Source organism: Hydractinia symbiolongicarpus, chromosome 8, assembly GCF_029227915.1.
Source record: "Hydractinia symbiolongicarpus strain clone_291-10 chromosome 8, HSymV2.1, whole genome shotgun sequence".
In the NCBI taxonomy this organism is placed as follows: Eukaryota; Metazoa; Cnidaria; class Hydrozoa; order Anthoathecata; family Hydractiniidae; genus Hydractinia; species Hydractinia symbiolongicarpus.
In genome coordinates, this window is record NC_079882.1 from 6,403,131 (window position 1) to 6,428,102 (window position 24,972).

General features: G+C 33.5%; 2 protein-coding genes, 1 long non-coding RNA gene and 1 pseudogene across 3 annotated transcripts; 3 read left to right on the forward strand and 1 right to left on the reverse strand.

The window, feature by feature from the left end:
• Positions 1-844: 844 nt before the first annotated feature.
• Positions 845-10,356, reverse strand: LOC130655963 (SH2 domain-containing protein 4B-like). Its single transcript, XM_057458788.1, has 7 exons — positions 10,125-10,356; positions 6,317-6,564; positions 5,960-6,043; positions 4,200-4,429; positions 2,956-3,461; positions 2,514-2,839; positions 845-2,147 (listed from the first exon to the last, which is right to left on the reverse strand). The coding sequence occupies exons 2-7, from the start codon at positions 6,489-6,491 to the stop codon at positions 1,816-1,818; spliced, it is 1,653 nt and encodes a 550-aa protein (XP_057314771.1). The 5' UTR covers positions 6,492-6,564; positions 10,125-10,356; the 3' UTR covers positions 845-1,815.
• On the forward strand, positions 8,470-16,702 carry LOC130655966 (uncharacterized). The gene is made up of 3 exons (XR_008984799.1): positions 8,470-8,618; positions 15,960-16,285; positions 16,372-16,702. It is a non-coding gene; the product is annotated as an uncharacterized LOC130655966 (long non-coding RNA).
• Positions 16,703-17,418: 716 nt separating this feature from the next.
• Positions 17,419-20,990, forward strand: LOC130653666 (uncharacterized; annotated as a pseudogene).
• An 879-nt stretch (positions 20,991-21,869) lies between these two features.
• On the forward strand, positions 21,870-24,481 carry LOC130655964 (SCO-spondin-like). The gene is made up of 7 exons (XM_057458789.1): positions 21,870-22,102; positions 22,261-22,549; positions 22,762-22,946; positions 23,190-23,366; positions 23,437-23,613; positions 23,705-23,981; positions 24,065-24,481. Exons 1-7 carry the CDS (start codon positions 22,042-22,044, stop codon positions 24,357-24,359), a joined length of 1,461 nt encoding a protein of 486 aa, XP_057314772.1. The 5' UTR covers positions 21,870-22,041; the 3' UTR covers positions 24,360-24,481.
• Positions 24,482-24,972: the final 491 nt, after the last annotated feature.

The window sequence follows — 24,972 nt, forward strand, 5'->3', positions numbered from 1 at the left end:
TACCCTTAAAATTGGAAGTCATTTTTTATCTCACAGCGAAATCTAGCACAGCCCCAATTTTAGCGTCCTGAAGCTCATATGTCACATGTTCGAATACATCTAGCCGTCCCTTATGGCATGATCCATCTTGGCCAAAAATTCCAACTAAAAAGTTTGAGTGCATAGGTGATATCCGGAAACGATCAAAATTTATTCCAAATGGTCAAAACGAATTTTTTAGTCCGAATTATAGTCTACAAAATACAATTTAACGTGTAGTAGCATTAATATTACCACGTTCTTTTTCTCCATGTTGAAAATACACCGTTTAATCTTACAGTACGTGGTACTCATTGAAACTGGAAATGTTCTTAAGAGGCTTAAGAGGTTGAATTTTTCATCGAAACCTTTAGAAATATTTTCATAAACTAAGCTACAATCCTCGTCAACGCGTGTTGACAAATACTAAACATACGCACTCCCAAATTCGCTGTTGTTCTATGCTTTAAATCTTGTGTTAGGCTTCTTCTTCTTCTTTTATTACTTGTGTTAAAAGCTAATCTTCTATTTTGTTTAAGATTTGAACCGGGACTGTGTAGGTCTTTTGTCAAAATTTCGTGAGCAAAAAGCGCTCTATACAGAAAATGCGTGTTTGACTAAAGAGTCACTTTTTTATTGCGTTAGCGGATGCTAAGATTCGTAATTCTTTATATTCAAATTGCTTACCAAGGCTAATACTCACTTTGGCTTGGTAAAAGATAACTCCTTTTTTAAAATAGGAAGTAAAATTGGCAGAAAAGGACTGGGTCCAGTCAATGCAGAAAGTTATGAAATGGGACATATATAAAAACAGTGAAATGAAAAATTTTACAATTTTAAAAAATATTCTTTTCTTAGTCATATATTCAGAAAAAAAGAACATCGACTTTAAAATATGACCCACCTTCGTTTACAGAAATACTAGCCGAGTAAGTACTCAAAGTAAACTGAGAAGTTCTTGATAACTCTGAGATATCATGAGCGTAAAAAGCAAATCAACCCCTTAAGGTTCTTTTAACAACCCGAGATTGAGCTGTATACATTGCTAAAGCTTTACTTTCTAAAATTAAGTCAATCAATAATGAGAGGTAACTCAGTCCATAAACATAATAAATTGACGTCTGACGTCACTTTTCGCTGGTCGAATAAAAAGACACTGTTGATATTTTAAGGTATTTTCTGTGATGAGAAGATTTGCTTAGAAGAAATACTATACAGAGAACGTAATTTACAGTGAATTGACCCTTGCCGCAAAAAAAGGCCCAGAAACTAGGTTGATTTGGCGTATGATGACGTATTCTATTGCTTAGATAAACAAAACAAAAACGTAAATAAACAAATAAAAATTAAAAACGTAATCTTACAAAAAATAAGTGCTTAAAATTATTTATAAATTTTTAATCAAAACGGCTTCGTTTTTAACAATAGGAATTTTTTTAAACTCTTTTCACAGAAAAAACAAAAACAAAAACTCTCGCTCAGTCGCTCCAAAGACCGTCTGTAAAATGCAACGCTTGCAAAAATATTACCACCTATCAGTAATGAAAGAAACGAGTCAAAAAACTGAAACTTTCGAGTCTAATAAGCAGACGGACAGCAATTGAACAATAAAAATGTAGAATTTCTGTATTAGCTACTAGCATTCTCATTTAAAAGTCGCAAGAGCGCATGCGTTCTTTTGTGAAGCAACACACAAACCTAATTGCCAAGAAAGACTATATTTTTCTAATTTTTAAAAAATAAATTAATTTAAACTAAAAAATATAAACCTAGGTTAAAGGCAACCGCTATGTAACATCATATAGCTGTGCATTCTTCAAATAATTCTGCATAGTCAGCTTTTTGTCCTTCTACTTGCCCACGTGGAAAACGAAGTATTTCCTGTCCTAGTACAGATATAGGGTTCGATTGGTGGTAAATAATTAATTCATTTAAAGAGTCGTGTATGCGTTGCTCGGTACCGAAAAACTGATAGCCACTGCTTGTTGTGTCGATTAGAAAATGCTTACAGCGACCCACGTCCTTGAACGAGACCGTGTAACCCCAGACACGTTCACTGACGCGAACAATGAAAGTACCTTTTTTCTCGCTTTCCAATAATTTCTCTGCTTGTATTCTAGATATAATCCCTAGAAAGGAAGGCAATTTAATATTAAAAATAGACTATAAATAATTTGTGCTCGAACTCAACCATATTTTCTATTTTTGTCCCTCCCTCCCTCTTCCCCTATTATCAATACTTTTAGACGGTCCTCTATCCCCATGAACGCTGAAAACATTGATATCAGGGAAAGGAGTCTAAATGATACTGTTACTTCTTTTCCTAAGGAAAAGCATCGGTTCGCCAAAATCTGTCACTGATTGTAGCTTCATTTTTACAAAAATGACAGCCGTGATAGATCGTTGCAAAGACTCTAAACTTCCAAAGGTATCACCAAACAAAACTCTCAAATAAACCCACTTTCACGTATAGACAATATTTTTAAGAAACATACCGTGGAACCACTCTTGTGGTGTTTTATTTTCCAATAATCCCGAACACTTATCATATTCCACCTCTTTCCACCAAGTCGCCACCTCGGAGCGATTTTTTGGTCTAGGAGGACGTTTCGGTTTTCCATCTACAACCGATTGAGGTGTACTGGGCCTGTTCGGCATTGGCGGAGGTCGATTTGGTTTTACAATGTCTCTTTTAACAGGCATTGTAGGTGTTCGTGCTTGAGTCGTACTAACATTTACAGGAACAGAAATAGTTGGGCGAAGTGGTAATGGCGGCCTTTTAGGTGGCATGTGACCACGTTTCGAATAAGTTCCAGCAAAACTATTAGACAAAGCGGAATGAAGAAAGTTCTGAATGTAAGCCAAAAAAATATATAACGTAGCATTGACTTTGACAGAAAACATGGCATACATTGAGGAAAAAAATGCAATACTTACGTTGAAGACGGGGCATTGTTTAACGCCACGGACACTACGTTGCGAGCTTTCTCTTTTTCGGGTTTTTCATCAAGCGGCTTATTACTCATACGAAACTGATTCAAAGCTGCCCTTTCCATGGACAATTTTCTTATCCTTTGCATCTCCGACCGTGTTTGAGAGAACGAGCTTCTTCGCTGCTCTTCAGCTTCTTTGGCTTTCTTTTCGCGCTCTTGCCACTCTTCTTCCATCGTTTTAGCCTCTTCCTCTTCTTTTTTTCGCTTCTCATCTTGTTCCATTTTCATTTTCTCATACAACTCCTTCTTTCTCTTCGCTTCTTGTTCGAGCAGTGCCTGCTCTTGTTTCTTCTTTTCAGCTTCTTCCCGAAGACGAATTTCTTCCATTTTCTTCCTTCTTAGCTCCGCCTCTTCTAATCGCTTGCGTTCCATTTCTAGCCTTTCTTTTCTAATTCTTTCCTCTCTTTCGCGTTTTTCTTGCTTAGCCTTTTCTTTCTGCAGTTGCGCTTCCTATAACAAAATTGCAAACAAAAAAATAAAACGAAGGCGTAAAACATAGCAAAAAAAACTGTTTAGTAAAAAACCAACACAATTCTTTTCTACTTTTAACAGCTTCAAACAGCAGAGGCAGAAATACAATAGGTAAGTCCAGCCAAGGTAATATAGTGACTGGACAGCAGACCCATGACCTTACAAACCCCAAGAGGGTTACAAACGGATTTGTTACATCGGAAATTCGGAAATGAGAGAAAAATTACAACTTGTATGTCGACTTGCAGTTATATCCAGTTGATTGACTGTCAACGGTGACGAAATGCAACTTCTTCGTAAAGTAAATATGACGGGTACGAAATATTTCGCGCGTAATTTCTACAAATTTTTGTTGATTCGGGAAGCGTAAAGTCGCCATCTAAAGTCTTTAGTATTTAGTATTTCACGAGACATTAAAATTACTCAGTATTCGTAAAGTTAGGAGATAACTATTTAGCTAGACGCAGAACCTGTGGGTAGCGTAGGTTGATAAACTTAGGCTGCTTGTCTAGTCACTCTTGTAGAATTAATTACATGAAAGCTAAAACTAATGATCAAGTCATGAACAAGCAAGTACTCCAGGCGAGTTATAATTCTAACCCAGAATAAACTCGCTTGTTTATGACATGATAATATTTATATTATTCAATGACAATGACTGAACAGATAAGTATTTTTACTCCTAATGGATCACGTTTTTAAAAAAAGATACATTACCTTGATAGATTTCAACCTTACTGCTTCTTCTTCTTCTTGTCTCCGCAGTTCAGCTTCCTTCTGCTGCCTTTCTTTTTTCAAGCGTTCTTCCTCTTCTTTTAGTTTCTTTTCTTCGGCTTTTCTCCTTGCTTCAATTTCTTCGAGTTCTTTTTTTCGCTTTTCCTCAGCTTCCTTACGCGCTTGCTCTTCTGCACGTTTCAAAGCTGCTTCTTCTTGCTTTTTCTTAAAATCTTAAAGCAAAAAGACAAAAAAAAATTCAAATCAAACGTGATTGGTTGTTCCGCTTAGGCTATGAGTTTGCAACACCTAACTAGATACACAGGACATACTGCCGTTACTGACTCAGTTTAATGTCACTTGACTATACACAGTTCGTTTTACACGAGTACACATTTTTTTTTTAAATTAAAATTAGGAGAAACAAGGAAATACTAAGCATATTAGAAACTTCTTTAAAACTTCTCTTAAAAGAAAATCGTTTTGAAAGAACAAATACACATGTTTTAGGTAATGCTTCTACCAAGGGTGGCTGCCAAAATTCTCAATGTCCCCTCCCCCACTTTTACCCATTTTAAGGTATGTTTGCAATAAGGTTCTGAAATATACAGACACAAGGAAAAATTCTAGGCATAACTAAGAAAATCGTTTTAGATATTCATATTTTGAAGTTTTAAAGATTCTTATCTACAAAATGATGAATATTTAATGTTTTGAAGGTCAGCTAGTTCTACTACAGGGTTCTCATCTAAAATCCTGGTCCTTTCCTAGACTTCACTCTTCCCACAATTGCACCCAAAACAACAGATTTACAGCCAACCTTACCAGGTGGTTATTTCTTTTAAACAATAGTATAGGCTATGCTCACGTCAGCAAGAAATATCACAGTTTAAGGTTTAGAGTCTAACAAATAACCCTTAGTCTGTGAAAATTGACAAGTTTAAAATGCGTGGCTCTAATATAAAAAGGTCGTAAATGTTGCTGCATACGATCTTTGAAATTAAAAATCTATTCAAATAACGCTTTGAACACGATTATAGTCTGATCTCACGGATTTCAAGGTCACCTAGTTTAATACCGAGCTTCTGAGATCATCTACTTTGAATTCAATGTTTAAAGTCTTACAGACACCTTGTGTACTTCATACAAAACAGCTTAGATACACTTTTAGATAAGTAAGTTTATCCACTTTGGTTTTCTTTAAGTTACTCAATTTGACTCCCTTCTTTGTTCTTTCTAAAACCTCCTTTAAAAAACTTGAACCCTGAACATATTTGTGTTTGTAAAAAAGGTTGTTTTTCAGCTATTACTCAAAAGGACCAAACAACATCATTTGGCCAGAACTCTGCAGCCATAAAAGCTGCAACAGCTTTACTTTGAGCGAGGTGTACTCCATGTAAACAACATTGAAAATGGTCCAGCTGAACTTTTTACTATGTTCACATTATGGAACAATCTGCTCTATGGTACGTAAAGGTAAAAAAAAGTAGGAGAATATACGGGTGCTGACTTCAACAAAAATTAACACAATTTAAAAGATTTTTTTCCAATTCACTGTGAACAACAAACTTTTGATAAGTGCAGAGTACGCGTTATTTAAACAAAATGGTGTATTAATTGCTTGTGGTTGCCATCTTTAAAATTCTGCTCTTTTTTCTACTAAACTACGATCAGGTTGTTCAGATTCTAAGGTAGCCTAGATTCAAATGTTTGAATATAATACAAACACAAAAAGAGGATGTTGAATAGTGAGAATAACATACCTGTAACATCCACTTCATCTGTAATAATATCTACAATAACTTTGTCCTCATCATCACAATAAAAGCGGACATTTTTTGCACTTTCTAAAAATAAAGGACAAAAAATGTTTTTTTAAATCGCATAGCAAACCTGAAAATAACAGCATCTGTTTAATTTAGCCGGCAGTATTAGCACCATATCTTGTTACAAAAAGCGATATCGAAATCAAAATCTAGGACATCTAAATTATAACGTTGTTGGGGGGTGGGGGTGGGGGGGGGGGGTGGGGGGAGGGGACAACGATAAAACATTTTAATACTTTGATTTGTGAAAAGATTGATTAATTTTTATTTTTTTTATCTACATTATGCGCTTACTTTTTTTAGGTCTAGGTTTTAATTTTTCTTCTTCTGTAAGTTTTTTTTCTTCTACTGTCCATCTTCGGATTTGTTCCTCCCTCATTTTAAAGAAGAGTATTTGTTTTTGTTCTTCAGAGAGTTCCTCCAGCAGCTCTGGATCAATGAACATGTCTTTTAAAATTTGCTGCAACATCTTGAAGGTGTTATCAGGAAAAAATACTAGAAACTTGCTTGGTGTTATTAATTGCAAATCAGGAATTGTTGATCTAAAAACACAAGGATTTAATAACGGTATACTTTTTTTAAACATAGAACTAAGTGAAAACTATTCTTTATACAACCATGTTAAACATGTATGTGATTTGAAATTCAAACCTTGCATTGAGTTTTATTGGATTTTTATTCCCAGGCTGAAAGCACTTCTAATAACAGTCATTCTGGTCTTTGCTTTATTAGTGATTACATGATTTCTAACAATATCAATCTCATTTTAGGGTCCATTTAATTTTAACCAAAATGACTAGAATAACATTCTACATTTCCACTTTTATACTCAAGGAATTAGGGCATTTTTTTTAACTAATACTCCTATCAAAGTTATGGCAAGTTTATATACATATATACTTAGTTGTGTAAGAGTGACAACAGTTTTGCCTAAAGTTAAAGTATCTTACGATCACTTCAAACTTTTTAAGAGAACCTAATTCACTTTACTTTTTTAGTTATCAGGAGAAAGCAATGGTGCTGCTTCTATTAATTTGCAGCATAGATTTTCTTACACTTTATCAGGGAGCTTTTATATTGCCTGTAGTGATGGTCACCTGTGAAGATTATTTTTAGTCTTATTAAAACCACTCCAAATAAGTTTTGTAATTCTTTTTGATATAAAGGACAATTTATTTTGACTTCAAGATGAGGTAACAAAAACAAAAATTAAGTAAACAATAAATATACAGTAGATTCTGCGTAACCCAAATACAAATGTGGATTAAAAATTGTTCAAGTTATAGAGTGTTTCAGCAATAGAAAGCTATATTTTTGGAATTTTTCACAAATATTACCAATCTACCATGATTTTGCAGTCGCAATTTTTTTTTACAGAAAATATAGTGTTGATTTAATTTGGAGACAGCACGAAAAGATTAAAGATTTGTTCGATAAAGTATTTTTGGATCCTTATGAAGAGTTCTTCAATTCCTTGAGTGCTTATACTTTATTTATTTATTTGTTCTCTGCTCGAGGTTTTGGGTAAGCTATGATTGTGAAGTTTCAAAAGTTTTAAAACGTATTTAAACAATGTATTCGATAAACAAAGTGACACAAATGGTTTACTCAACTGACATTCCTATCCTGCAAAGATCAACCATGCCATAATGTCAAAACAAAGAAAAACTGTTTACAAATATTATGCAACACAATTATGGTGTTCAAATGACACTGAAATCATGTCAAGCTTCATGTTACAATATTCAAATATATAGAGAAAAAATACTATACAGGAAAAAAATAATTGCTCGAAGTACTAAGTGTTGAGTTACGGAGATTCGAGTAAGAGAAGTACCGATAAGAGTTTACTAGGAATTTTCACTGTGCCAGAAAAAACGTTTGAGTTACAAAGGTTCAAGAAAGAGAGGTACTGATAAAAGTTAATTAGGAAATTTTCATTGTGCCAGAAAAAACATTTTAGTTAAGCAGATGTTTGAGTGATAGACTTGAACAACAACAACAACACAAACAAACAACAGATAGAGCAACAATGAACAACCATGTTATATGAATATGAAGTATAGACCAGGTAAAAACTCCCAACTGCACATGTATTTATGAATCCAATGCTACAATAATTATTTTTTATGATATGTTTTAGACCGTGCAAATCTTTCAGTGATATCATTTGACCTAATGAGTCTATAACTTCTCTTTAAATTGAATAATAATATTCAATATTTACATGGACTTGGAAAACAGCTCCTTATATGACATAAAAAAATTAAAAATACCCACAAACTTTTATCAGTTAAAAAGCTTAACTCCCAGTAAAAACACATGTAAACAGATGTTATCAGCCATTTCCTTAAAAAATTAAATCTGTTTTTGTTATTTAATAATTAATCCACTTCTATTAAAATAACATGTTTTTTATAAAATGTTTTATCAATGGAAACATTAAATTGAGGAAAGCTATAAATGCAACTAAATCGTCAACAGAGAAATAAAATGTTCAGAATAAGGTTTTGTGAAACAAAAGTAGTCACAATAAAAAGGAAGTGGAAATTCAAATCAAGGAGTGCACATTTTTGGTCACATCCCAAACTCACAGGTATGTTTTATATGCTATAAAAATTAAAATGATGCCTCCAATTAGTTTCCATAATAATTGTGACACATAACAAAAATGAATCAATTTTTGTTTCAAAAAGTTTCTTTGTTTAAATTGTAAATTTTTAAGAAAAGTATATAGTTTAGGAAAGGGACTTCATAACAAAAAATTTTTTTTTAACTTATACAAAAGCCAGGTTTTTCTTAAAGAGTAAAAATAAGAAATTATTTTTATTAACTAAGGTGATATACCATAAAAGCTTTACTTTATAGAGTTTATACGGATTAAGTCTGTAAAGAACTCTGCAAAGAATAGAATTACTTTTACACGACTCTGAAATCAAAGAAGTCTGACTGTCTTGTCTGTACATACAGGCTTTATATATAAATGCTATGTATATATAAAAATATATTTCGTGCAGAAATTTTGTTTTGTTTTGTTTGTCTTGCCTTTGACATCCACATCCACATGCAAACATAATATACTTTCATTGAGCAAAAACCTATTTATACTGCTAAGCACATAAGTAATACTAATAATTATAATAATTTGACATTTCAGGATTTCCTGTGTAGATTTCTAGACATTCAGTAAAGAATAGAACATTAGATCGAACATAAATCAAAGGCTAGGCAATTGAAGATATAGACAAAGATTTTCATATTTCATGGTTTTCAAGGTATTTTGCAAGAAAATGATAGACATTCAAGTTTTTAAAGATCACTTTGTCTGAAATCAAGGTTTTCAAGGTCCACCAGAAACCCTGATCATAGACATAACAAACAAGTTTAAAGCTGGGGCTGCCAAATCTCTGTATGTAACGAAAATAAATTAACAGTACGCAGATATAAGCTGTGAAGTGTATGTCATGGTTAGATACATGCAACTTAATAGCATACATTTTGAATGTTTTGTCTTCTTATCTTTGCGAAAATGTATATAATTTTCAATCACTTCTATGTTTATAACTTTTAATATGCAACAAAACAATGACAACTAATATAAAATTGATACAAAAAACAAGCCAGACAAGAGCTCAAAAGCATTAAAAATATATTTTATAAGCGAGTGAAAATTCAGAACTAGGCTGGGATATGCTTATGTAAAAAACAATCATGCTTACGTATGCTTACATGCTGCAAGTATTGGAGAAACAAATTAGAAAATTTAAATGTATATAAATCTTAAAAACTTAACAGCAACATTTAAGTTTGTAATAGAATTTTTTTTCTTGGAACATACAAGAAATTACATAGGCCAAAAGAGAGTATAATAGTGCTAATTATTTTTCTTTCGCAAAAGGAAAAAGAAAAGACTGTCTAATTAACATTCCCATAACAAAAACCATAATGATTCACCAATATGCATTATGTATTTAAAAAACCCTATTCAAGCATGAATAAAAAACATAGATTATAAAACATTACATAGTTCGAATGTAAACATCTGATGTACAAAAAAAGAAACAATTTTTCAACTGCTGTAACAATTAAGTCATCATCCTACCTGACTTCCAGCAAGATTTGGATCCCTGAGAAGGTAACCAACAAAATAAAATACAAATGATAAACACAGAAGGATTGACGCCACAATTACACTAGTCAAGCAACAACAACAACAAGATCCACCACCACCACGGCTCATAATCTGTACGACTAAAACTCTGCCATGTTTTTTTTATTAAACAAGTGTAGGAAGTACTTAAACATTGCACTGTATAAAAATATATATTAAACAAAACCAAGAACTTATACATAGATATTATGCATTAGGTAATATTAAAAAAAGAGTGCACACTAATAACCAATGCTTGGAGATACAAAATACTTAAAGTTGTGTCAAGGATAGGGTACTGCTCAATAGCCCCTCCACCTGCATCTCTAGATTATTAAACATATCTTCAAATTAAAATAACAGGCCTATATCAATAAAGAGAGAGCAATTGCTCTTGCTCGCCCAATTCTGAGAACTAGCTGAGCCATCCCAAATTCCAAAAAAAGGTTTTCTGGATGAGCAAAATCAATGTTTCCTTTCTTATTATTTACAGTAGAATAGAACCAAAATATATAAAAGATAAAATAAAATGGAAAAAATAGACTAATATGCGTTTATAAACTTATTCTATTTACTCAGATTGCTCACCCAATTTTAATTATTGTAACCTTGGGGGAGCGATTTTTTGCTCTGATGTTATTTTCTTACTGATAGGCCTGACATAAATTTAATATTCAATGCTTGATTATTTGTTTTTATTTGCATTCAGATCAGGCAGATTTTGCAATCCCTTTAAAAAATCCATTTCTTTTAATAATTTTTCCATCGCATTCCAAAAGCTTCCAATAAATTCTGTAATAGTCTTGAGTTGTGTTGCATTTTTTCGTTTTAATGATACACAAAATGCTTAAAACAATATCTTAGATTTTTTTTATTGACTAAAAGATTTATAGAACTCTAATATGTGAAATAAAATATATTTATATTTACAAGAATGTGGAGAAAATAGGAAAGTCATAAATTAACAAACATTTTTTCCAGGATAACAACAAACACCAAAAAATAAAAATTTAATAAATTTTAAAAAATAATGTAGCTTTTTATCTTATGTGATTATGTCATGTCTCTTGCTACTTTTAGTTGGTCTATATTGTAAATATATATTATCTTTGGGTATGTATTATCATAAGATTACTTTCCTTTTGTATTAGCAGATTAGTAAAAAGTCTCCCGCCAATAGGATGGTTGGTAACATAGGACTTTTTTGAGTACAGTACAATGTTTATAAAATAAAGGCAACAAGAACCATTTTGTAATTTGGCAGCAATAGTATGTTGGTTAACTCGCTACATAACTAGCTAGCAGGCCTATCAAAAAGGAACGAGTGATCGCTCTCGCACACACAAAACACATAGTTAATTTCATTGATGAAATATGTCTACACCATTGAGGAGAACATTTTATTTTGGATTTTCATGAGGCGAATTAAAAGAAGGCAAAATCAAAAAAGAAAACAATCAAGATTTTAGGACATTAAAATATTAAAAAATATATATATTTAGCCAATGTGCTAATTCCAGTTACCAGAGGTGTGCTAATTAATTGTCAACATTTTCATTGGGGATTAAAAAATAAACATTCAATTAGCGCACTTGCTTACGTGAATTAACGCCAGATGGAAACCAAGATTAACTGCTTCCACAGTTTCACAAAAAGTTTGGCTGGTTTAGCGATCTTGATTTTTTAAATTGGTACTCTGAATTTTTTTTTCCAATAATTTGTTTTTTCATTTAGGTTAACATGGAACATACAGTAGAGTCTGAATGTACCGCGGACGCGAAACTCGCATGAATAGTTACATAGAACAATAACATTGCGATAGCTTTTGTTTTTTTAAGAAAATAATTGCCTCGCTGATAAACAATGACTCCACGCGATCGATTGTTTAATCACAATAGGTTGCAAGATCAATTTTAGCAATCTATTTTGCGCGAACTCTTTTGAAAATTTTAATTGCAGTAATTAAATATAAAAGTTTAGATTGCATTTTAAAAGTTTAAAAACGAAAAAGCGGCGATAGAATTGTTTCTTAAGATCGCTAGAAATGTTTTTTAGATCGCATTTTAAAAGTTTAAAATGAAAAGCGGCAATAGAAATGTTTTTATTTGTTTCAATAAAAAAGTATGCAGAAGGATTATTTTACGTTGTTTGTTAAGAAATGTAGATATTGCATTTATTTCAGAATATACACCATTTGTTTCACAAAAATAAACCGTAGTTGTATTCTTTTAATAAAAAAACGCGCAAGTCATTTAATAGTTGTGAACTTCTTCATTTAATAGTTGTGAGCTTCTCATATGTTTTTTAAATTAAACGTGCTGGAATCTTTTTAAGTAATTAAATCAGCAATACATTCTTGCGCAATGTATTATAAAACTTCGCGAAAGATTTTTATTATTTAATCACTTCATGCTAATACTTAAGGGAATAGCTTATCAATACATTTAAACAATGCATCTCGCTATTACAAGAAATATAATTGCTCAGATATTTCTTCACGAGTGCATTGGTTTTTAACACACAAATATAAACTCGCAAAACCCTTAAGGGATTTAATTATAACAAAAGACAAACGACTGCCGTCCTCCACGCAAAGGTGTGATATTAGCGTGTACGCGGTAGATTACATTCAGACTGTACTGTAGTTAAGTTTCAAAATTAAAAAATGGGGTGAAATGGAATAATGCCAACAATATATTGCCTGTTTTGCTTTGGCTTTGTAGAAGCAAATCTATCACCTTTATTGATATATTATGGAGACAGGCCATAGGCATGGTACACCATAGGTGCATAGGTGAAGTTTGTTGGCAGTAAAGAACCTGTTATTGCTAGAGAAGACTAAATCATGTGACTGTTAAAAAATTATATAAATAAATTAAGGTCAAGATTAATTGGAGAAATCAACAACAAGTATACCAAGGTACTGACTATAGTGGAAGAGTCGTTTGAAATTTGTCTGACACATCCAGTGTTTTAGTGTGTATAAACATTGGCAATTTTGATTAAGTTGTGTTATCAATTATTAATTTGCATTTGTGTGGGTGTGTGTGCATGCTATCACATAGAAATGATTATATACGATAGTATGTTAATCATTGAGAACCTTAACTGCTACATGAAAATTGCGTTTTTGTTATTTAGTTAGACAGTCCCCTCTCAAATAAGTGCCCACCTGATAAAAGGGGACGCTTTATTGGAAAACTACCTTGAGAAACTGGGTGCTTATTTGACTTACTGGCGATAAGGAAGATTATATTGATGTTGTATAACCCCCCCTCGATTAAGCGCCCATGCGAAAAATCCAAAAAATTAATAAGCGACGCTTGTTCGGATTATTACAGTACTTAGATTTGCCAACCTTATCCTCAGGGCATTTTGTATCCTTCTGTCATCTTTCCCTTTATCTGTGATTTGACTATTTATTTTAAAAAGTTTTGAAGACATAAGCATTTCATGAGAACAAAAATAATTATATAATTGAAATTTTGTTTCTTGGCAACGTCTTTTCCGGGGTTGCTTGCCTTTACGACTTTGAAAGTCAGTAAGTACTCAATAACGACTCTGGCACCAAGCAATAAGTCCAGGGGACCGGGAGAAGAATAAAGACATCAAATCACTTGATGTACAAATTCTGAGACTAGCATACAAAAAAAGTGAACATGATTATTAACTAGTTTGCAATAAAAATAAGTAATTACTTTATCAAAAGCGAAAATTGTATTTTCATAGTAAAGAGTAGCTAAAATTAAAAAAAAGTATGTATGTTTATTCACTTTTACTACCAAAAGGAGATTAGTACAAAGCATCCTGAGGCAAGGGGAAAACAAAGTGATTTTAAGCAGAGGGAGGGTAAGTTTATTAGACTGCAACTGTTGCCTCTGGTTTGGTGATTATGAGAAAAATCAATATGAATTCCGTTGTTTACATTTTTAGCGGAAAGCTCTTTAGGCTTTGGCATTTGTGTGGCAGTAAAATGATGGGGCGCTAGGCTAAGCAAAGTTATTATCAGTCCATTTCTTTATGCAAAGGCATTCTTAGGACTTTAAATGAATACAAATAAATCAGAAGGCATCAATCTACACTCGATAATAGTTTATAACCTCAATGATGTTTCTGTGAGAATATTATAAATAAAAACAATTTTCCTACTTATAGGCATTAATTAAGAAGATATTAGGAGCCTGAGAAAGATGAGTGCACTTTTATTCACTCATGTATGACAAATTAAAATGTTTCAAATGCCAGTTGGATAAATAATTTGCCATGTATATCACCTGTGACAGAATGTTGTAAACAATAAAAACTTGTTTATAGCTAGCTACAGATGTTGTATAGCTAGCTATATATTTTACTAAAAAGGGGTACCCTCTGTTTAAAAAAGATGTCCTTTTATTAAAGAACCTAGCTACTCTCATTCTATTAAATGTAAGAAAAAAATATTTAAGTTAGGTAGCTTCAGTAGGCAGCTCCTACAGGCTAGGAAAGGTGTGAGTGAAGACAAAAAGGGTAGAATGGAAATGGGTGTAGCTAGCTAGCTAGTAACTCAAATAGCTAGCTAGATAGCTAGAAGCTAGATGTAATAGGTTATGCTTCAGTGCAAAGAAGGAATAATATTTTTAAAAGAAAAATTAAAGTTTCTGTAGCTAGAGCAGGAGCAAAACTATACACATAGATGCAAGGTATTTTGCCCTCTTCTTCTCTGACTTACTTTCTTCTCTTCGACGTGCACTACCAAAACATTCACTCCACCGTTGCTATAATGTTCACATAAATGCAAACTTCTTAATATATGATGTCAAAAAGTATCGTGCGCGGAGCGTGATACGCGTCTGCCATCTTGTTCTGCCTTCTTTTGCTCTTTTGTGTTAAGTGAGAGACCCAGGATCCGTAAATGTTGATCAAGTTGGGGGTTCACAACATTGTACCAACATTGTATTTGTGATTGGTGGAATTGAACTATGTTAGAAAGAAAAAATCACCTTAAGGGATCCCATTGGTATGGCGATGAATGCGATAAAGGCATAAAAACAATAGACTTTTGCAGGAGACCTAACGCCGGCAAAAAATGCACATTAATAGTATGGTGGGAAACTCTGAAAAAAAAAACCGCTGTTCGGATACTTTCCACAACCTTATAAATTATAAATCGATTATCAATAAGTATGTTGAAAAAGCCAACAAATTGTTTCAAAATATTTGAATTTAGTGGTGAAAGACAGTTGGCAGTTACTTATTTTAAAAGTGAGTACTGTACCAAGCTGGTAAATCATTAAAGGTTAGAGAATTAACAATGATGCCCACGATTGCGATTCTTTAACCTGTTATGTTAGCTGATTCTACTTGCACTATTCCAGGAATGGAAAAATTTCTTGTTCCTATAGAAGATCAAGCAAAAACAAATGGTCATTCCGTAAATAATGCTGATGGTCATTCCGTAAATAATGCTCGTGCTTTTGTTACTACCGTACAAGTTAGGAGGCCTTGGATTAACAACTTAAACGAAGAACAATTTAAAAGAGCGTTACGTATCCGTTATTTGGCTCTACCTAGATTGTTCTTGTGATTTAACATGACTAACGATTTATCATCTAAGTTTCATCACGATAAGACACCTCGAATTTCATGACATCACTTTTGTTTTTCTATACGAAGTGTGCGAGGACGTTCAAGGGAAACCTTTGTTAATTCAGTTGGACGATAAACAAATTCAACCAAAAAACGCCATTAGAAGTTAAGAAGCTTGTTTGACATAAGCGTGATTAAATTCTGGTTGAATGTTATTTTTAGATATACGGGTTTCTTAACCTCGATCGCAGGACCTGTTGTCTTTTTTTGCATATCTAACGGCGAGACGAACTTTTTCGTCAGACCTATCAATAATGAGAGAGACAAAAAGCCACGGGAACGAGGTTGCGGCTTTCTGTGAACGCTTGGAGGTGCCAGGTTTATGCTCAATAAATGCTTAAAACGCAACAAAGATAAAGAAAAACTGCAACAAATGTGTGCTTGATGTGGAGAACGGATTGTTCATCTCATTGATTTTCTCAACAAATGGTGAAGCGGAAGGAGAGTGCAATTTTTTTTTATAAAAGCTCATCGGAAATGATTGCAAAGTAAGAGCCAAACATGTATCACAATTCGTTTTATTTAGAGCAGAAACTTCCATTTCCCTATTACGATCAATAATGTTATACTTTAGAGTTTCTCGTTCCCTGAAGACTGAAGAAAATACGATATAACGATTGATTTATTTAGAAAAAAAAGAAAGAAGATAAGCCGGGGGTTGCATGTAAGTGTAAAGTCTCTTTATTTTTGACGGCAGTGATATATATAAACTTACTGCCCCTCTGATCTGGGTATCATATTGTATTTTAAGAAAAACGAAAAAAATGTGTCTGGGACTCTCTTGAGAAGGAGATAGGATTTTGATTGTTTCTCTGGTTACTTTCCCGAGCTATGAATTAAATTGCTCTTGATTTCCTGATTTAAAGAATTTTCTGGTAATAAAGTGTTACAACTATCGACAGAAGAAGAAACTTAAAACAGTTTGATTTGTTAAACACAAATTTAGCAAAAGTTATTAACTCATTAAGTTTAAAAGCTGCAAAAGTCCGGATCAATTGACCATTTGCCATTAATAAAAGCTTTTCTTTTATTCAAGGCCCCCCTACCTATTTTTGGCAAATTTTATGGAGATTGCAGTTCCATGCAAATTCTTTTTTTGTTTGTTTCTGCAGATTTAACACGTCACATCTGATTCCTCCTCGCTATGCTGCAGATGTATTATTGAATTCTGTGGAGAACGAAGTTGGGAGAAGCCATAAGAGAAGAGGTGGTGAGAGATTAATAAAAGTTGAGGCCCCTATCAAATGTCAGGTGACAAACTTTAGAACGTAATAAAAAGTTTTCATTTAAAAGTGCTTAACCAAAAAATTAAAACCTTTAAAAGCGCTATTAATATTAACGACACTTTTGGTAACTGTAATATTTCGGGATAAAATATTCCGCTTTTACTCCCAGCGATGTAGTTTTGTGCTAGATTTCACGATTCTGTTTGCATGATTTCGGACATAAAAAACATTTACAAATTCATTCACAGACCGCTAAGTTTACAATTCAAGAAGTATATCTGCCTTTCTTTCTTTCTTTCTTCCTTTCTTTCTTTATTTGAGTCTGGTTTTATCGGGTAACAGTGGTTTAAATAATAAAATTTTTTGGAATGTATTATTGATTTTGAAATCTTATTATGACTGTGTTTTGCTTTTCGCCAAAAGAAATCAGCATAAAGCAGCAAAGCATTGAAATATACATCACTGTTTGCATAACTTGGAGATCACTGCGCTTGCATAATTTCAAATATTTTCCAGCATGCCACAAGTTGTGATGTAAACTAGTAGGAAAAAAAACTGAGGTAGCCAAGTCTATCACAGAAGTGTTTAATAAAACGATCCCCTATTGAAGACGCCAAGATATACAGATTTGACTGTAGACTGCGTGTAATGTTATTTAATAGGACGAAAAGCATAGATGAAAAATGTTCATTTTTCTCTAATTTATAATCTTACGTTCTCATACCATCAGTTACAAAACATAGATTATTCGAATTTGTCAATCTTTTACACAACAGAAACCAGAAAATAGTTTATCGCGTTCACGGAAGTATAGACAACTTCGGTCCAGGAGACAGGTCAAAACACTCGTAAAAAGAATGCAAAGCAACGTGACAGCTTTGAGAAAAAAATATGTCTTCTAACCACTAAATAGCATTTTGTAATTCGAAATGACTAATAATTGATCATACCAACAATTATTGCTACTGATAAATAGACATTGTTGGTACATATACTTCCTTTCTGATTTACTAAATTTCACTCCTCCCTGTAGTACTGCTTATTCTTTAGCGTATCACTTTGCAACAAAAGTAAATGCAGGGGGTAGAAGAACACTTCAGGGAAATCCTATATAAAGGCGTGAAATAAAATCAAATTTACTTCAGGTAGGTTGATTAACAGATTTATAACCATTTTAGAATTTTTATTTGCCTAGTTTTCGATAAATCTTTGAAAATGAGTTTTGATTTTTGATAGCACCAATAAAGGCTTTGAGAAAATCAATGAATTTACAAACTTTTGTCTTTGGGGCTAATGCTAATTTACTTTGTGCTGTAAATAGGCTTTATAACTATGTTGTGTGGTATTTTAACAACTCTTTTGCAATTTATTTAGGAAATAGCAAATATGATGTTTTTCGTGCTTTTGTTGATTGCTCTCCTGTATACAAATTCTGGTGAGAGTTAATTCCACACCACTGTTTTTTAACACAGTGTATTTTTGTGATCGATAACGTAGTAGATGCTGGATATAGCTTTCTACAACGATCAGTGATCAACTTATTCTGAGAGGTTTTGTATTTCAATTCAAAACAATACAGACACATCTTTACTTTTGTTAGGTTCTGCCAGATTTCAGCGTGTGTGCGAGAATAATGGAATGAGTATAAGCTGTTTGCCAGGACAAGTGATACAAATTCAACGAGCGATGTATGGGCGACACTCAACTCGTTATTGCGGCTGGAGATGGTACTTCCGTAAACACTGTCACTCGCAAAGATCTTTATATGAAGTGAGATTAAGGTGCCAGAATAAGAGATCGTGTAGCGTAAATGCTGTTAACGGAATATTCGGTGATCCATGCTATAGAACTACAAAATATTTAGAAGTTGATTATGACTGCAAGTTAGTTTTTCTTCTTATCTTCATTGATTTATCTTGCATTTTACTTTTATTGTTAATTCTTGTATGTTACTTTTGCTGCATACCCATGTGCTATTATTCAACGAATATAATTGTCACACAATAGTAATTCTAACTGCTTTTCTGTAATCATTTTACATCACTTCAACGTTTTATTTATATTCTAACTCTCGTGTTACAGAAATTTACCAGTTGATGGAGGATACACAAGGTGGAATATCTCGAGATGTTCTCGCACTTGTGGTGGAGGGACAAAAACATTTACTAGGACATGCACAAACCCATCTCCAAGATTTGGGGAAAGGAACTGTGAAAGGCTTGGTCCATCAACATTAACAAAAGCATGCAATTCTGAACCATGCCCAAGTGAGTAGTGACATTATGTGAAAACATAAATTTTAATTAACAAACTTTTCATAATCTGTCATTACACAACATAAAATTCAAATAAAAAATAAAGTTAACTTTTAGTTCTAAACTGGTACTGCCTGCTTAAAATGTGTCTGGTAAAACGATATGTGAAAAAATATTTTTAAACTTAAATCACACCTACTAACACCTATCTGCGAAGCTGGGACGATAGAAACCTCATAAGTCCTAGATCTATCCTCCTATATCTACTAGAAGAATAGACAAGGCAAATCTTCCTATTGAAACAAACTCGTCGTGGCTACTGAAACTGCTCTTCTTTTTACTTTTAACTTCACTTTATTGTCCCAATCAATTTTTACTGCTTGTACTTTAGTCAACGGTGGGTACAGCAAATGGGGAAAGTATGGTGCTTGCTCTGTTAAATGTGGAGGTGGAACGCAGGCGCGAACAAGAACATGTACAAATCCTTCTCCTCGATACGGAGGATTTGATTGTACACAACTTGGACCTTCTTCATCTACACGTGCTTGCAATCAACATGCCTGTCCAATTAAGCGCTTTGGATAGTACCAATGTAATCTTACTGATTTTATTTACCAAAACATTTGTCCTTTGTTCACATCCTATCCGTTATTTTCTTAGTTTTGCTAAAGAGAGTTTGTCAAGACAAAACTCTACAAATCAAATGTGCCTCCGGTTATATCGTAAGAATTCGTTTCGCATTGTATGGACGAACTTCAAAACGTCACTGTGGATGGAGATTCTACTACAGTAGGAAATGCAGATCTCGGTCTTCATATTATCAAACTGCAGGTTTTTGCAACAACAAGAGAGTATGTTCTATTCCGGCAACAAATAAAATGTATGGCAACCCGTGTTTTGGAACTAGTAAATATCTAGAAGTCAAGTACTCCTGCGAGTAAGTGAATAAGCCTTTTGAGAAAAAAAGGTTCGGTTTAGCCTATATCGTCCCATATTTTAGCCCATATTTTAAAAAATGAAAGTATATCTTTATTACATTTATTTTAGGCCCAAACCAACTGGTCTTCGCCACAAAGGAGTATGCCAAGACAAAACCATGGCTATCAATTGTGGAAGAAAAAGAATTCATATCAAGAGTGCAAGTTATGGTCGCACTTCAAGAAGATACTGCGGTTACAAAATTTTTCATCAGTCGAACTGTCACGCCAAATCATCCTTGCGTGTAGTGATGTCACGATGTGAAAATAAGAAACAATGCATTGTGAAAGCATCAAACAAAGTTTTTGGTAATCCATGCTTTCTCACATCGAAGTACTTGGAAGTGTCGTATACTTGCAAATAACATGTTTGTTGCTGCAAAATAAACATTTTGCTGTTGCTTGTAAAATCAATGTGGAGTAAATTGTATAATGGTTTCAAAGAGACAAAACTTCATATTTTTATACTTATCATTAAAATTGTGAATCTGGGGTCGGGTCCTTTTATTAGAAAAAAACTTTTCTCAAATATTCTCATTTCAATGTTAACTATTCCGGATTTGCCTCTATTACCCGAGTAGGAATCTACAGGCTTAACATAATTATACTAGATTGGTGTGGACCAAATGGTGATCTTGTTGTTAACCGATTAAGTCCAGTACGAAAGTTCATGGGTGCAACCTCGGTGGTGTCATATCAGACTATAAAATGTATTAGAATGACAATGCTAGTAAAAAATGAGGAGATATGTTGTGTAAATAATCGTACCAATAATAAACCTCATCAAAGATTAAAACGGATTCATAATTCATAATTTTTGACAAAAATTCTATTTTACAGTTTTGTCCTGCCTTTTACTCTAAGATACATGTATTGCAAAGTCGACATTGCAAAGTAATCAACATTTTTTAAAAGTGAACAAGACTTTCTGGGATGGATTAATGTGAAAACAGTTCCAGTTATATTAAATTTTAAGTTAAAAATCTTAAACTTTAAAATCTGTATTGTTTCCGCGAGAAAACCAAGTGGTGCTACGAAAGGCATGAAATATGTAGAAAAATAAACGAATATTTACGCAACATGTATGTACCACGGACGGATTCCGGTGGATTTTACAACGAAAGAACCTGTGGTAATCATATACTGTGCCGTATTTTTTGATTTTATTTAAAGATTTTACGCACACAAACATTTTTAAATTCATTCAGAGAACGTCTTTTTATTAGATGTCTTTGGTATCCTAAGATGGTTACTTCTCATTCTCAGTCCATAATACCAACTATAACAACACATCAATTACAAAATGAGAAATTGCCTTTTGCTAAACATTTTGCAGCAAAAACCAGCAAAAATTTAACGCCTTCGGCAAAAATTTAGACAATTTCGTCCTAATAACTCATACCACTTTATATTTTATAACATTTTTTCCGAAGGTTTATGTTCTGATTATGGAAGTCTGAAGAGATCAAAAATTTCAAAGGTCGAAAAATTAGAAAATAACAAGGGAATTGTACTACATAGTATTACTGCTAATGCGAAGTAATGATTTGAAAAAACATATTTTTCACGCAAATAAGCATTTTATGATTTAAAACGTGCGGAACTGATTATGGTCAATGAGAAGTAACTTATTTGTACATACCCCCCGTACTGACGCTCATTCTGGTAACTATCACCCTACAAAACACTAAATTCAGAGGGTTAGAAAACACAGCATCGAAATCCTATATAAAGGGATGAACTGAAGGATGCGGTAGTAGGTTTGCGGTAGTCGTTATCTAGAAAGATGGAAAATATGCGATTGTCATTCGTGTTTCTTTTCATTGTATTCATGTACATGAACTCTGGTAAGACTTTCATTCTTGTCTTAACCTGGAACAATAATTTTTAACACAGTTTTCTGTAACTGTATTCACGTCATTGTATTGTTGTTGTTTTTTTTTGTATCAAATGATGTACGGAAGTTTGAGTTGAAATGACACAAAGTAAACATTTATTTTTTCAGGTTTTGCAAAGAGTACGAAGCGTGTGTGCGAGCATACAACAATGCACATAATCTGTCCGTCAGGTCAAGTGATACAAATTCAAAGAGCAATGTATGGGCGATACACAATTAGTTATTGCGGCTGGAATATCTTTCAAGGACGTTGTAACTCGCACTCTAGCAGATCTTTACATGAAGTAAAATTAAGGTGCCAGAACAAGAGATCGTGTAGCGTGAATGCTGTTAACGGGGTGTTTGGTGATCCTTGCTATGGAACGAGAAAATATTTAGAAGTTGATTATTCCTGCAGGTTAGTTTGTTTCTTCAGTTTTTAGTTTTCGCGAACTGGAATTACCACTGCGAAATGTCGTATAAATAGAGTAAAGAAGTCACTTATCCTTATCACGAATACACAAATAATAATGTGCGTCTGTAATATAAATTATCCGATTTCTTTTCTGCTTATTAATTTACGTCATCAGTAAAATCCGATTTATATCGCGTCAAAATCTTGTTTTACAGAAATTTACCAGTTGATGGAGGATACACAAGGTGGAATATCCAAAGGTGTTCTCGCACCTGTGGTGGAGGGACAAAAACATTTACTAGGACATGCACAAATCCTTCTCCAAAATTTGGAGGAAAGAACTGCGAAAGGCTTGGTCCAGCAACATTCTCAAAAGCATGCAATTCTAAACCATGCCCAAGTGAGTCAAGTTTATGTTGAATTACTAGGTAGTGCGATATGTAAAAATCATTTTTCGACTTGCAGTTGTGGTAGTATCTGTTTCTTTATCAGCAACAGAATTTTTAAGGGAGTAAAATTTGATAGCTGCAACCGTTAGATTAGAAACCTGCAAATAATTATCTAATCTAACAAGAACAAAGTCTAATGAGTAAATACAGACATTTGCCACTGTCCTTATCTTTCGCCTGTTTTTTATACTTAGTCAACGGTGGTTACAGCAAGTGGAAAAAAGATGGCGTTTGCTCTGTTAAATGTGGAGGTGGAATGCAGTCACTAAAAAGAACGTGTACAAATCCTTCTCCTCGATATGGAGGATTAGATTGTACACGTCTTGGTCCTTCTTCATCTACACGTGCTTGCAATCAACATGCCTGTCCAAGTAAATATTAATTCTACTAGCACTGTTCTGTTTTTTACCACCATATTTCCATTCTATATTAATATTTTAGTTAACGGTGGTTACAGCAAATGGGAAAAGTATGGCGCTTGCTCTGTTAAATGTGGAGGGGGAATGCAGTCACGTAGAAGAACGTGTACAAATCCTTCTCCTCGATATGGAGGATTAGATTGTACACGACTTGGACCTAATTCATCTACACGAGCTTGTAATCAACATACCTGTCCAAGTAAGCGCTTAAAGTACCAATTATCCTTGAAGTTTTATTTACCAGCAAATATTTTTCTTGTTTACATGCTCTAATACACTATTTTTCGTAGTTTCGCTGAAGAGAGTATGCCAAGATGAAACTTTACAAATCAAATGTCCTCCCGGCTACATGGTCAGAATTTATGATGCACTGTACGGCCGCACCTCAAAAGCATATTGCCAATGGAGATCCAACTACAGCAGGAGGTGCAGATCTCATTTTTCATTTTCTCAAACTGCGAATATGTGTAATAACAAGAGAACATGTTCTGTCCCGGCAACAAATAAAGTGTATGGCAACCCGTGTTTTGGAACTCATAAATATTTAGAAGTCAAGTACTTTTGCGAGTAAGTGAATTGATATTCAAGAAACGTGCTTATTTATTTGTGTAGATCAAAAATATACCAGCTCAAATCTTGTGTTCTTTCAGGCCCAAGACGATTGTTCTTCAACTCAAACGGGTATGCCAGGACAAAACCATGACAATCGACTGTGGAAAAATGAGAATCCACATCAAGGGTGCAAGTTATGGTCGCACTTCAAAAAAATATTGCGGTCACAAAATCTTTCATCAGTCAAACTGTCACGCCAAATCATCATTGCGTGTTGTGACGTCACTATGTGAAAATAAGAAACGATGCATTGTGAAAGGATCAAACAAAGTTTTTGGTAATCCATGCATATCCACGTCGAAGTACTTGGAAGTGTCGTATGCTTGCACATAAAATGTGGAATTCAGGGAGAATCGCAGCTACGTTTCGGATACAACTTGTTAAAATTGTAAAATTGTAATCACTGTTTGCAAAAATAAAATCTCCTAGAATTTCTTCATGTCATCTAGACAAAATTTTTGTATTCTTCAATTCTTTAGTAGCTTGAATTTCTTACTTACTGTTTAGCTTTATAGTCTTGACTTGAATTCTGGGGAAGTCGTCCTTTATTGCTTTCGCTACCTAATATTATTCCGAATAGCCAAGCTCGATCCTAGCACCTTTTTCGTGACGCCTATTTCGCTAAAACTATCAAAAAGCGAGTGCCATTAGGAAAAACAATCGTGGGGACGAGCTTGCAGAATAACATTAATTTGGAAAAAAAACAAACGATTCCCGCTGATATTAGAGCGCTAGCAAAATTGATAAAAAAAGCATGTGTCAAATACTTTCTAAATAAATACAAAAAAGGATGAGATCAAGATTTATTGGAAAAATCAAAGTAACAAGTTATGGAATTTTTGCTGTGATTACATCAATTTTCAAGTGTCACAATTTCCAACAAAGTTTGGTTATATGCGTAATCGTATCCATAGTTATAAGTAGCTTAAGGGATAATAAATATAAA

What these genes read in the sequence shown, in the direction of transcription:
- LOC130655963 (XM_057458788.1), bottom strand. Translation starts at nt 6,491, where the DNA reads ATGTTGCAGCAAATTTTAAAAGACATGTTCATTGATCCAGAGCTGCTG. An exon ending in AAAACCTAGACCTAAAAAAA is followed by an intron (nt 6,044 to 6,316) that starts GTAAGCGCATAA and finishes CTTTATTTTTAG; the next exon opens with AAAGTGCAAAAAATGTCCGC. An exon ending in ACCACAAGAGTGGTTCCACG is followed by an intron (nt 2,148 to 2,513) that starts GTATGTTTCTTA and finishes CTTCCTTTCTAG; the next exon opens with GGATTATATCTAGAATACAA.
- LOC130655964 (XM_057458789.1), top strand. Translation starts at nt 22,042, where the DNA reads ATGGAAAATATGCGATTGTCATTCGTGTTTCTTTTCATTGTATTCATG. An exon ending in ATTCATGTACATGAACTCTG is followed by an intron (nt 22,103 to 22,260) that starts GTAAGACTTTCA and finishes TTATTTTTTCAG; the next exon opens with GTTTTGCAAAGAGTACGAAG. An exon ending in GAAGTCAAGTACTTTTGCGA is followed by an intron (nt 23,982 to 24,064) that starts GTAAGTGAATTG and finishes GTGTTCTTTCAG; the next exon opens with GCCCAAGACGATTGTTCTTC.